At 40.6% G+C, this 15,000-nt stretch overlaps 1 protein-coding gene across 10 annotated transcripts in view; it reads right to left on the reverse strand.

Annotated features, from left to right (window-relative positions):
- Window positions 1-15,000, reverse strand: part of slit2 (slit homolog 2 (Drosophila)) — a 63,448-nt gene that overhangs the window by 42,630 nt on the left and 5,818 nt on the right. For all 10 annotated transcript variants that reach the window (XM_049472253.1, XM_049472258.1, XM_049472255.1 and 7 more), the window contains exon 4: window positions 7,899-7,970. In XM_049472253.1, the coding sequence (XP_049328210.1) occupies window positions 7,899-7,970 (72 nt within the window). The remainder of the gene's footprint in view (window positions 1-7,898; window positions 7,971-15,000) is intronic.

Consider the following 15,000-nt stretch of genomic DNA (forward strand, 5'->3'; position numbering starts at 1 on the left):
CACTGTATTACTATTACTCTATCACTATACCACACCATCACTATATCACTATTACTGTCACTATATCACTATATCACTATTACTGTCACTCTATCACTATACCACACCATCACTATATCACTATTACTGTCACTCGATCACTCTATCACTATTACTGTCACTCTATCACTATACCACACCATCACTATATCACTATATCACTATTACTGTCACTCTATCACTCTATCACTATTACTGTCATTCTATCACTATACCACACCATCACCATATCACTATTACTGTCATTCTATCACTATACCACACCATCACCATATCACTATTACTGTCATTCTATCACTATATCACTATATCACTATATCACTATTACTGTCACTCTATCACTATATCACACTATCATTTAATAACAATTTTTACTCTCACTCTTTCACTATTACTGTCATTCTATCACTATACCACACCATCACCATATCACTATTACTGTCATTCTATCACTATATCACTATATCACTATATCACTATATCACTATTACTGTCACTCTATCACTATATCACACTATCATTTAATAACAATTTTTACTCTCACTCTATCACTATTACTGTCATTCTATCACTATTACTGTCATTCTATCACTATACCACACCATCACTATATCACTATTACTGTCACTCTATCACTCTATCACTATTACTGTCATTCTATCACTATACCACACCATCACCATATCACTATTACTGTCATTCTATCACTATACCACACCATCACTATATCACTATATCACTATTACTGTCACTCTATCACTATATCACACTATCATTTAATAACAATTTTTACTCTCACTCTTTCACTATTTCAACATACTATCACTATATCACTTTATTACTTTATCACTATTTCTGTCACTATACCACACTATCTCTATATCACCCCCTTACTTACTATATCACTTCATCACTAATACACACGCACACTTACACTTTCACGCCATAACAATATCACTATTACATTATCACTGCATAACAATCTCACTATATAATTATATCACTATTGCACATTATATCACTTTATAATTATCACTATAATGACTATGTTACTACATATTATCATTACTACTGCATAATAATCACTATATCACTATATAATTATATCACTACATAACTATCACTTTATTACTCTATCGTTATATCACTTTATCATTATAGTACAGTAGCATTTAATCATTACTACACTATTACTTTATAACTATATCCATATAACACAATCACTTTATAAGTATCACTATATCACTCTATAACTATATCACTATAACACAATCACTTTATAAGTATCACTATATCACTCTATAACTATATCACTATCACACAATCACTTTATAAGTATCACTATATCACTCTATAACTATATCACTATAACACAATCACTTTATAAGTATCACTATATCACTCTATAACTATATCACTATTACATAATCACTTTATAAGTATCACTATATCACTCTATAACTATATCACTATTACACAATCACTTTATAAGTATCACTATATCACTCTATAACTATATCACTATTACACAATCACTTTATAAGTATCACTATATCACTCTATAACTATATCACTATTACATAATCACTTTATAAGTATCACTATATCACTCTATAACTATATCACTGTAACACAATCACTTTATAAGTATCACTATATCACTCTATAACTATATCACTATTACATAATCACTTTATAAGTATCACTATATCACTCTATAACTATATCACTATTACACAATCACTTTATAAGTATCACTATATCACTCTATAACTATATCACTATAACACAATCACTTTATAAGTATCACTATATCACTCTATAACTATATCACTATTACACAATCACTTTATAAGTATCACTATATCACTCTATAACTATATCACTATAACACAATCACTTTATAAGTATCACTATATCACTCTATAACTATATCACTATTACACTATCGCTACATAACTAGCACCATATCACCAGAGTACGCATTATATCACACTGTACATATTCATTATAATACAAATCCTTAAGAGGAAGAGGTTTTAATTTTGACCTCTGCTGAACTTTTGAACCTTTTTCCACACACACACACACACACACACACACACACACGCACACACACTCAGAGTGAGAGCAGCCCCTATTACATTTCCGTTTGTGTTTCAACAGGTAAAACACTGATTCCAGCCTGCACTACACACATTCCTGTAATTCCACACATTCACACTCACACACACACTCACACACACACACACACACACAGAAACATAGACACACACACACACACACACACACACACAGAAACACACACACACACACACACACTTGTTGATTTGCTTGGTGCTGCAGTTGTTAGATTGAGTTTATTCTCCTATTTTATCTTGTGTGTGTGTGTGTGTGTGTGTGTGTGTGTGTGTGTGTGTGTGTGTGTGTGTGTGTGTGTGTGTGTTGCTGCAGGGAAAAGATGCTTTTAATCACAGCCTAGCGTTTATCAGATATCCATAGCAACACCTTCAGTTTTACAGCCTACCACACACAGACACACACACACACACACACACACACACACCTCTCGGTGGCTGCAGGCTCTGACACACCCTCTCATAAACCTGCAATTAAGGAATCTGCTTACATCATCCTTTAAGCTACTGTTACACACACACACACACACACACACACTTACACACACTCCGGTTCACTATCACTCTATCACTGTATTACCCCATCGATATCACTATATCACACTTTCACTTCCCCTTCAGTCTCACTGCATCACTTTATCACTGTATCACCCTCTCTCTATCACCCCTATACTGTCACTGCCTCACTCTCTCACTTTATCACCCTCTCTCTATCACCCCATCACTCTCTCACTCTCACTGACTCGCTTTATCACGTTATCACCCTCTCACTATCACCCCTATACTCTCACTGCCTCACTCTCTCACTTTATCACTCTATCACTATCACCCCTATACTCTCACTGCCTCGCTCTCTCACTTTATCACCCTCTCACTATCACCCCTATACTCTCACTGCCTCACTCTCTCACTTTATCACTCTATCACTATCACCCCTATACTCTCACTGCCTCACTCTCTCACTTTATCACCCTCTCACTATCACCCCTATACTGTCACTGCCTCACTCTCTCACTTTATCACTCTATCACTATAACCCCTATACTCTCACTGCCTCACTCTCTCACTTTATCACCCTCTCACTATCACCCCTTCACTCTCACTGACTCGCTTTATCACTTTATCACCCTCTCACTATCACCCCTATACTGTCACTGCCTCACTCTCTCACTTTATCACTCTATCACTATCACCCCTATACTCTCACTGCCTCACTCTCTCACTTTATCACCCTCTCACTATCACCCCTTCACAGCCACTGACTCACTCTATCACTGTAACACTCTCTTACTATCACCTCTATACTCTCACTGCCTCACTCTCTCACTTTATCACTCTCTCACTATCACCCCTTCACAGCCACTGACTCACTCTCTCACTGTATCACACTCTTACTATTTCACCCTGTCAGTATGCCTATCACACAATCAATATCACACGCTCACCCCTTCACTCACCACTCATTGCCTCACTCTAGAGACACACAGAGAGATTGTTGCAAAAAGCTGATTAAGACTCTGAACAGGATCAAGAGTGTAAAACTGAACAATACACAGCTTTCACACACACACACACATATACAGTACATACTCAAACACACACACACACACAATACATAACAAACACACTCTCTTTCTCTTTCTCTCCCTCTCTCTCTCTCTCTCTCTCTCTCTCACACACATGCACACACACACACACAGACAGATGATGGTATTTGGAACAGAACTATAATGCAATTTCCTGAAATATTTGACCTGAATTGCCCTCATTTAATCACAGAGAGAAAGAGAACTCAGCACTGCGCTGTATTCCATTGAACCACATTACTAAACCTTAAACTATAAGCCAAAGCCCATGAATCCATTATCCCTCTATTTATACCCTAAACCCTTAAACATAAAGTCTAAATGTTAATCCTAACCCCTGCCCCCTATAAATGCTATACCCCTAACCACCATTCCTACAAACTTAAACTCTTAAACCTTTACCCATAAACCCTAAACCCAAAACCTCTAACCCTTTATCCATTTGATCCCTAACTTCAAAGCCATAACCATATTTTAACCCCAGCACCCTAAACGCTCAACCTCTATCCCCTAAAACCAAACCATTAAACCCTTAAGTTTAAGATCTAAACCCTGAATCCTAACCCCAATGCCTCAACCCTTAACCCCTTTGACCTTTTAAACCCTAAACCCTTACCCTTAATTGTGACCCCAATCCCTATCCGTGTAATTCTGTTTAACCTAAACTATGTACCCTATCCCCCCAAACCCTGACCCTCTACACCTTTAACCCTTTACTGTTATCCCAAAGCCTTAGCAAGAGCCCTTAAGATTTAACCCCTACAATTTAACCCATAAGCACTTGACCCCAATCCTTTTCCATCCTTGACCTCTACACCCTTAACCTATCTAAACCTTTAACCAGAAACCCCTTAAATCTTACCCTTAACCCCTAAACCCCTAAGACCAAACCCATACTACCTAACCCCTAACCTTTTAACTCCTAACCCTACTTATTTAACCCTCACTTTTACTGGTGTTTCCTCTAGAAAAAAAACTTTTAACCCCAAAAACTGTTTTTCATGCTTTTATAATTAAACCTGACTAGGAAAGAAATTAACACACACACACACACACACACACAATCCTCAGAATGCTACACTTGTAGAGTCGGGCAGCACTTCTCTCTCTCTTTAATTCCAAACCCGTTCCCACCAACTCGTGTGAACAGACAGGGCTTAGCTGGAGTGTGTGTGCGTGTGTGTGTGTGTGTGTGTGTGTGTGTGTGTGTGTGTGTGTGTGTGTGTCTTGTGAGCCGACACGACTGAGGTTAAGCGTCCACTCTGCAGACAAAAGCCGGACCCTCTACAGCCCCGTGACCTAGGAAACGACGGGCTCAGTAAACACACACACACACACACACACACACACACACACTGACAGATCTGGAGATAAACAGTTGGGCTTTTCTAGAATTGCTTGAGAGAATCTTCACACCAAACCCCAAACCCAAAACATTTCTACTAAACCCAAACTTCACCCCAAACCTAAAACACTTCCACCAAACCTAGAACTTCACACCAAAATTAAAACCTTTCTACTAAACCCAGAATCTTTACCTGTAACCAGAACATTCACTCCAAATCAGAACTTTTCCACCACACCCAAAACTTTTACCTGTAACCAGAACCTTCATTCCAAACCAAAAGCTTTCCATACACACACACACACATAACCACAGCAGCCTATAACTAAGAAACACACACACACACACTCCAGCATATAATCCGTTTGACTTGTCTTAACAACCAGCGTCTCCAATAAAAGCCACACACGGCATTATGGGGGAATTCCTGTGGTGCATGTGCAACTGAATGAGGGGTAACTGTACCCCCACCTTCTACCCCCCCCCTTCTACCCCCCCCCCCCCCCCCCACAGACTCTACTGTCACTTTATCACTCTGTAAACACCCCTCAAATTACACCTGATCTACACTCCATCTGGACCGGTTCACATCTACACGGCTGAAAAACACAAATAGCTCTCCAGATCTAACAGCCCTACAGCTGTACAGCTCCAACAGCTCTACAGTTGTAACAGCTCTACAAACTCAACAATTCCACAGCTCATCCATTATAACAGTTATTACAGCTCTATAGATCCAACAGCTCTACAGTTGTAATAGTTGTAACAGTTCTACTACTCCAACAGTTCTACAGCTTCAGCAAATCTACAGATCTACAGGTCCAACACATCTACAGGTCCAACAACAAGTTATAGAGTTGTTGGGGCAGTTTGACCTTTAAAGCTCTAGGAAATGTTGGAGCTGTAGAACTGTCAACAGACTCAAGAGCTCTACAGTTTCAACAACACTAGAGCTTAAATATCTCTAACAGCTATACAGGTCCAATACCTCTACAGGTCCAACAGCTCTAGAGAACCAATAGCTTTACAGCTCCAGCAACTCTACAACATCAACGTTTTCAACAGCTCTACAGGTCCAACAACACTGCAGCTTCAAAATGCCCAACAGCCAAACAAGTTCAACTGCTCTTCAGACCCAGTGGCTCTACAGGTTTGAAAGCTCTACAGGTACAACATCTCCAGAGAACCAACAGCTTTACAGCTCAGCAACTCTACAGTATCAACATTTCCAACAGCTCTACAGCTCCAACATCTCTACAAGAGCTACAATATCCCACAACTCTACAGCTTTTAAATCTCCAACAGCTCTACACCTCCAACAGCTCTACAGTTTTAACATCTCCACAGCTTTAAAATCTCCAACAGCTCTACAGTTTTAACATCTCCACAGCTTCAACATCTCCAACAGCTCTACAGCTCCAACAGCTCTACAGCTCTAACAACTCCCCAGCTTCAACATCTCCAACAGCTTCAACATCTCCAACAGCTCTACAGCTCCATCAGCTACAGCTCCAACAGCTCTACAGCTCCAAATACTCCACAGCTTTAACATCTCCAACAGCTCTACAGCTCTAACAACTCCCCAGCTTCAACATCTCCAACAGCTTCAACATCTCCAACAGCTCTACAGCTCCAACAGCTACAGCTCCAACAGCTCTACAGCTCCAAATACTCCACAGCTTTAACATCTCCAACATCTCTACATCTCCACAGCTCTACATCTCCAACAGCTACAGCTCCAACAGCTCTACAGCTCCAAATACTCCACAGCTTTAACATCTCCAACAGCTCTACAGCTCCAACAGCTACAGCTCCAACAGCTCTACAGCTCCAAATACTCCACAGCTTTAACATCTCCAACAGCTCTACATCTCCAACAGCTCTACAGCTCCAACAACTCCACAGCTTCAACATCTCCAACAGCTCTACATCTCCAACAGCTCTACAGCTCCAACAACAAGTCCCCAGCTTCAACATCTTCAACAGCAATTTGAGTCCAGTGGTTGTAGCTGTTGTCTGGGATGCTGTAGCCGGATGTCTGGATTGAGTCTCATTCCAAACACATTCCCTTTGTTAAACACAGAGAGCTGTTCTTGTCCTGTCACTGCACCTCTATCTGCCTCTGTGTGTGTGTGTGTGTGTGTGTGTGTGTGTATGTGTGTGTGTGTGTGTGTGTGTGTGTGTGTGTGTGTGTAAGACAGAAAGAGAGAGAGTGTGTGTAACTGGATTTTCTGCAGGCGGTGTGGATCTCTCACTGCTGAGCCCAGAAAATTCAACATAACTCAATTACAACACACACACACACACACACACACACACACAGCAAGCAGCTGAATGCATCAGTGTATGAATACGCAGCAAACACTGTTGTAAACTCCGTTTTAATGAAACACTCAGTCCAGCAGAATCCATACACACACACACACACCACATTACACACTGCACTATAGCCATATACACACTACAGCGCTACACCATTACCAACATGGGAGAATGAGGAGTGAGGAAGAGTAGCAGAGGAGTAAAATAGGAATAAAGGGTAATGGAGGAGTAAAGAATTGGAAGTGGAAAATTAGTTATAAGGTGATAAATAAGAGCATTTAAGGAAAGAGAAGAAAGAAGGATTAAAGGAGGTTCTAAAGTAGGAGGAAAGTATATGTAAAGGAAGAGAAGAGGAGGAGTAGAAAAGGTTCTAAAGGTGGAAGAAAGGAAATGTAGTGTTTTTTTTTTATAAGGAGTAGAGGAGGAGTAATGATGGAGTAGAGGAGGAGTAAAGTGTTGTTTACTCACAGTCTGGAGAGTTTCACTGTGGCGAGGAAGAGCAGCTCTGGTAGAACCTGCAGATTATTCCTGTTCAGCCGTCTGTGCGCACACACACACACATACAGAAAATGTTATTATCAGCTGTAATAGCAATGTTATTACTAGTAATAGCAAAGTTACCAACAGCAGTACTGTCAGATATCTTAACAGCTGCAATATCAGCGTTATTAAGTGCAATATTACCAGTGTTTTCAACAGGAATTATAGGAGAAACCAGCAGTAAGAGAGGTGGTATTAACGGAATAAATCCTATTATTATCAGTAACAACAGATAATAACAGCAGTAATAGCAGAGTTAGATAGATAGATAGATAGATAGATAGATAGATAGATAGATAGATAGATAGATAGATAGATAGATAGATAGATAGATAGATAGATAGATACTTTATTTATCCCGAGGGAAATTTAGGCATCCAGCAGCAACAACACAATACAATAAGAAACATACTCAGACAAATCAAAACACAGAAGAATAGAAAATATATAAGGCTATAAAAAAAACCCTAACTATACAAGGTAAGGATCTATCTGTAAACGGAGCAGTGCAGTAGATGTTGCTAATGGTCATAAATAATTAAATAATTAACAGAGTAAAGTGCAATGACATCGATTACGAAAGTGACTGATGTGACATAGAAATATAATATAATATAAGTATGCATACGTTACAAGACAGTTCTAAAAAGAGAATGTGAAAATGTGAATACCCAATCATGAGTAAGGTATACTTTAATGTAAGCGAGGTTGGGGAAGTGTTAATATAAATAATTAAGTTGTTGAATAATGTCCAAGTGGTGTGCCTGGATTAAACTCAGTCGTCAGCAGCATCCCGTCCCCGATGGGAGGAGTTAAAGAGTCTGATGGCTCTCGGAATGAAGGATTTTCTGAGTCTGTCTGTTGTGCAGCTCTGTGACAGCAGTCTGCCACTGAACACACTCCTCTGCTTCATGATGGTGGTGTGAAGTGGGTGACTATCATTGTTCATGATAGAAAGCAGTTTATCCAAAGTCCTTCTCTCAGCTATTGTAACCAGAGCATCAATTGCAGTTAAAAAGCTTCAGGTTAAAACACCACCAGATTCAACCACTCTGCCAGTGTGTGTGTGTGTGTGTGTGAGCATGTGTGTGTCTGGCAGACAGTCGCAGTGTGAGGGGGCAACTTGCATAGACACACACACACACTCAGACAAAGACGGCCGGAAAAACAGATGTGGGAAAAACAAACAGAAACCCTTACACACAGAGGGAGAGAGAGCGAGAGGGAAAGAGTGAGAGAGAGAGAGAGAGAGAGAGAGAGAGAAGGCAATATAGAGAGGGAGAAAGAGAGAGAGAGCAAGACAGAACAAGTGAGAGAAAGAGAAAGAAGGAGAAAGAGAAAGCAGGAGACAGGGTGAGAGAGATGGCGAGAGAGCAAGACAGAGAGAGAGAGAGAGGGGGGGGGGGGAAAGGGCGAGAGAGTAAGAAAAAGTGAGAGAGGGCGAGAGGGAGTGAGTGACAGAGGGCGAGAGAGAGTGAGAGAGGGCGAAAGAGTGAAAGGGCGAGAGAGTAATGGAGAGTGAGAGAGAGCGAGAGATTGAGAGAATAAGGGAGAGAGTGAGAGCATGAGAGAGGGCTAGAGAGAATCAGATTAAGGTGGTCCACCGTAATGTTATTTAATACCCAATGTCATGTTTTGGTGATTTTTGTGCATTGGCCACATTTCTATGTTTCAGTAAAAAGATCCATATTTAAAGCCACATAATGCTAACGGATCACAAACTAAAACAATATGATATATCATAATATTGATATTCTGTCCCAACCCTAGGTTTTTTTTATCCTCGCTTTGGTCAATGTTCTCTCTGTGTTCCACTAGGAGTAAGTAAATGTAGCTGCGTTTGGTATCCAGTGATGCACTTTCATACTCTCAATGATTTTGAGTAGGCACCAGACCAATCGCAGCCCTGACCAGGATTAAGCTGATTAGAGAATGGGTGGATGGACGGATGGATGATATCTTCTCCTAAATGTATACAGCACTTTGCTGGGTCGGGTCGCTGCTGTGCAGAAGGTGTCTGATGCAGTGACTATTCAAGTAAGGCAGCCGTTTATCGACCTTTATAAAAGTTCTCCAAAGCTCACTGTAAGGGAACTGAATCAAATGGGAGCATCTTGGGGTTACAAGGTATTCCAAACAACCACCAGGCACTATCTACATACCAACAGGCTGTTTGGGAGGCATGCAGCATGGAGTAATCCTTTTCTGAGTTCTAATCATTAGAGTAAACGGGTGGAGTTTGCTAAGCAGTACTGGGATTTTAACTGGGAGCATGTGCTTTGGTCAGATGAGACCAAGGTTACCAACTTTTTGGCAACAAACACTCTAAGTGGGTCTGGTGTAACACTAAGGATGAGTACACAGAAAAACACCTCATGCCCACTGTTCAGTATGGGTCAGTGATGCGTTGGGGGATTTTTGTCCTCCAAAGGACCTGGGAACCTTGCAAGGATACATGAGATCATGAACTCTTTGAAATATCAGGACATTTTAAATCAGAATTTGGTAGCCTTTGTCTGAAAGCTGAAGATGGGTCATCACTGGGTCTTTCAGCAAGACAATGACCCTAAACCAGGCAAAAAAATCAAGCTCCTCTCATAGCTCCTTATCTCAGTCCCCAGACCTCAACCAAATAGAGAAGCTGTGGGGTGAGCTGAATAGGAAAGAGAGCTGGAGAGAAGAGTGTATAGGAGAAGACCCAGGACTCTAGAAGATTTAGAGAGGTTGTGTAAAGAGGAACGTTTGAAGATCCCTCTTTCTGTATTCTCCCATCTTGTAAAGAGTTATAGGAGGAGATTAAATGCTGTCTTGTTGTCAAAAGGAGGTTGTAGAAAGTACAAAACACCAGGGGTGCCAATAATTGTGGCACACATTTAAAGGATTTAAAAGATTTCATTTAAAAGATTTATTTCTTAATGTGTGTTTTTTTTTCCCACAACAAATAAAGGCACTTGAATTAATATAGCGCCTTTCTAGAATTACACATCAACACTCATCCACACCGGTGAGAAGCGACAGCCAATAGCGCACAGCGTACTCTTAACCAGAGAGGACCGCCCACCTGGAGGACGACATCGGGCACTACTGCATTTAGTATAGGGACTTGGGACCCAAGACCCCAGTGCTGGGAGGCGAACGTGCTAACCACTAAGCCACTAAGCCATCGTGCCGCCCATATTATATATTTTTTTAAATAGAATTTATTAGAAGCCAAAGAACACTTCTTAACCAGAGGTGCCAATAATTATGGACGGCGCTGTAATAATAATAGCTGATCTGTGGGGTTCTAATAAATGTAGAACAGGGTGTAAGGAGGATAATAAAGTTTGCAGAGAAACAGATCCAGGACTAGTCTGTAATTATTGAACTACACAGTCTCCTATATGCTCAGTGGAGCTGAAAAACGAATAATGGGTATAAAAAAAGGAGGTGGTCATAATGTTAAGCTGCTAGTGTATGTGATTGTGCATTTTATTTTGAGTTTAAGAACTCTTAAACTTTTCAGCTTGTAAAGATTCAGCTGCACACACACTCGTACACACTCTCTCCCCCCCACACACACACACACTCTCTCGCACACACACACTCTCTCTCGCACACACTCTGAGGTGAAGATGACATCATCCTTTAGCTGCGGCTTTACGTCACTCTGTTTAAATAATTGATGGGTGATAAAATAGTAACGAAGCAGCAGAGCGGCTAAAACACCCCGTGCTCAGACCCACAGGACCACCCTCCCTCAGGACACACACACACACACACTCACACACACACACACACACACACACACATTTAAACATACAGAAATAGCAGGGAATAGGATTGGCGCCATCAAACAGACAGAAGAGACTTCCACTCTCTGGTGACTTTATTAGAAACACCTGTCCCTATATCTGTACTATACAGGTGTTCAGTTACAGACCGGAGCTCCTCCCATTCACTTTCTGACCACAAATCTACTAATGGCTAGGTGTTATTGGGATGGTGGTCAAGTCCCAGCATGGTTCATGATCATCCAGGATGGTATCCAACATCATGTCTAATAGTGGTACCCAAGGTATTGTTCATGGTGGTGTCCCAGGGATTGTCCATAGTGGTATTCATGGTCTTTTTTATGGTATTTTCCATGGTGGTAACCACAGTATTTTTCATAAGATTATCGATGATATCATCCATGGTATTGTTCATGGTGGTATCCATGATGGTGTTTATGATGCTATCTATGATATTGTCCATTGTGGTATCCATGGTGGTGTCATGGTGCTATCCACGGAACTGTCCATTGTGGAGTCCTTGGTGATGTCTGTGGTAGTATTCAATCTGTATCAAATAATAAAGCTTATTAAGGCAGTCTATAGTAAGTAGACCTTGTAATGATCATGGTTATGTTTTTGGTGGTGTCCGTGGTGGGAATCATGATGGCGTCCATGAAAATGTTTATGGTGGCGTTCATGGCGTGTCCAATAATGATGTTCATTGCGTTGTCCTTGGTGGTATGGAGTCCATGGGGGGTGTCCCTGGTAGTTTATTTGATGGTGTTCTTCATGGTGTTTAGGATGGTTTCAATGCTTAAGTTCAGGTTGGTGTGCATATTAGTCTCCATGTTGGTGTTCTTATTAGTGTACATAGTGCTGTGCTTGGGGGTATTTATGTTGGTATCCAACAATGGTGATCATAGTTGGTTTCATGGAAATGTTCATAACGGTGGTGATAATAATGATGTCCATAAGGCTGATCATGGTGTTGTTATTGGTGATGTCCGAGGATGACACTCATAGTGGTAATTCACCTTATAATAATAATGGAGTTTAAGGTGGTGTCCAGGGTGGTGTTCTTGGTGGTATACTTAGTGGTGATCATGAAAACTTTGATAGTGGTGTCCATGGTGGTTTTCTCGGTTGTTTGAATAAGTGTATCAGATGTGTTCTTACAGATCATTATCGTTGCTAGGATACAAGTGGGCCCACCCAACCAAAACTGCACAGGGTTGTTTTTTTTGGTCAGAAACTGATAAAGATCTAAAGAAGGTTGACTCCTCTAGTCTCTAACTAAACACCCGCCAGGTTAAGCTACAAGGGGAGGGATTTCTGATAAAGTGAGTGTGTAATTACACACACACACACACACACACACACACACACGCCTGAGGTAGGCAGTAAGAGTGGCTTGGGAGTAACGAGTTACACTCATAGACGAGTTCAGACCTGCCAATCAAAACACTAATAACACAAGAATGACCCCCCAACCCCCTGCAGAAATGTGTGTGTGTGTGTAAGTGTGTGTGTTGGAAGGTAAAGAAGTGATGGAAAGCAGAATAGAGAGAAAGAGAGAGAGGGAGAAAGATAGAGAGAGGTATAGAACGAACAGATCTGTGAGTTTCCCTCTATAAGCTTTACTTCATACCTGACCGCATTGCTCGTGGTCAGCTAGCCGTGACGGGGTGCTTGTGTGTGTGTGTGTGTGTGTGTGTGGAACAGAGCCTCCACTTTTCCTCCCCACAGGGGGTCGTCACACCCAATACCTAAACGCACCCCCACCACACACACACACACACACTCCTGCGCGTGTTTATGAAGGTTTTTTTAAGTGTGTGTGTGTGTGTGTGTGTTTAATCCTCTGAGCTATGTGGACCCCGCTGGCCGCTTTCTCTCGCTGCACAGTAGGGCTGATCTTACACACTGACTTTAGCATCGCCGCTAAACGCTAATGCAGCGCCTTTATTCCTACAGCCATCCTATAAAAACCTATTCATCTCTCTCTCTCTGACACACACACACACACACACACACACACACTTTCTCTCTCTCTCTCACACACACACACACACACACTTTCTCTCTCTCTCACACACACACACACACACCTGTTTATTCTTATTTCTATAATGTTACTAATGTAGCTACTATAGTTACTCTATAGATATTACAGTCAGCACTAACATCAGAGTTCCCAGTCTCAACACTCAACTCAACAACTCAATCTACATAAACACCACAACTCAAACTAGATAAAACGTGGCAACTCAAACTACATAATCACCACAACTCAAACTACATTAACATCAAAACTCCAACTCCATAACAATATAACTCAAACTAGATAAACATTGCAACTCAAACTACATAAAAATCTAATGTTTAACAACTCAAACTACATAAACATCACCACTTCACCTGCATAAACATCACAACTCACACTACATAAACATCACAACTCAAACTACATAAACATCAAACTTCACCTGCATAAACATCACAACTCACACTACATGAACATCACAACTCAAACTACATAAACATCAAACTTCACCTGCATAAACATCACAACTCAAACTACATGAACATCACAACTCAAACTACATAAACACTGCAACTCAATCTACATAAACATCACAACTCAGACTACATAAACATCACAACTCAAACTACATAAACATCAAACTGCACCTGCATAAACATCACAACTCACACAACATGAACATCACAACTCAGACTACATAAACATCACAACTCAAACTACATAAACATCACAACTCCAACTAAACAATCATCACAACTCAGACTACATAAACACTGCAACTCAATCTACATAAACATTACAACTCCAACTAAACAATCATCACAACTCAGAATACATAAACACTGCAACTCAATCTACATAAACATCACAACTCCGACTGCATGAACATCACAATTCAAACGACATAAACACTGCAACTCAATTTACATAAACTCCTCAAAATGATTTGCATAAACACCAGTGGGTTCAGTTTCTGTGTTTATGTAGATTGAGTTATCGTAGATGGAGTGGCAATAAACATCACACAAAAAACACAAAAATTTAACCAGCATAATTTAGCTACTTCTCAAACCACATTTAAACACAACTCAATCAACAGAAACATTAGAGCTCAATCTAGACAAACAGAACAACTGAATCTACATAAGCACTGAAATCTAAACTACAACAATCACACGCAGTGCAACTCAAACTACATATTTACCACAAATCAAACTGCAACTCGATGTAC

This window comes from Astyanax mexicanus, chromosome 25 (assembly GCF_023375975.1).
Source record: "Astyanax mexicanus isolate ESR-SI-001 chromosome 25, AstMex3_surface, whole genome shotgun sequence".
NCBI lineage: Eukaryota > Metazoa > Chordata > Actinopteri > Characiformes > Acestrorhamphidae > Astyanax > Astyanax mexicanus.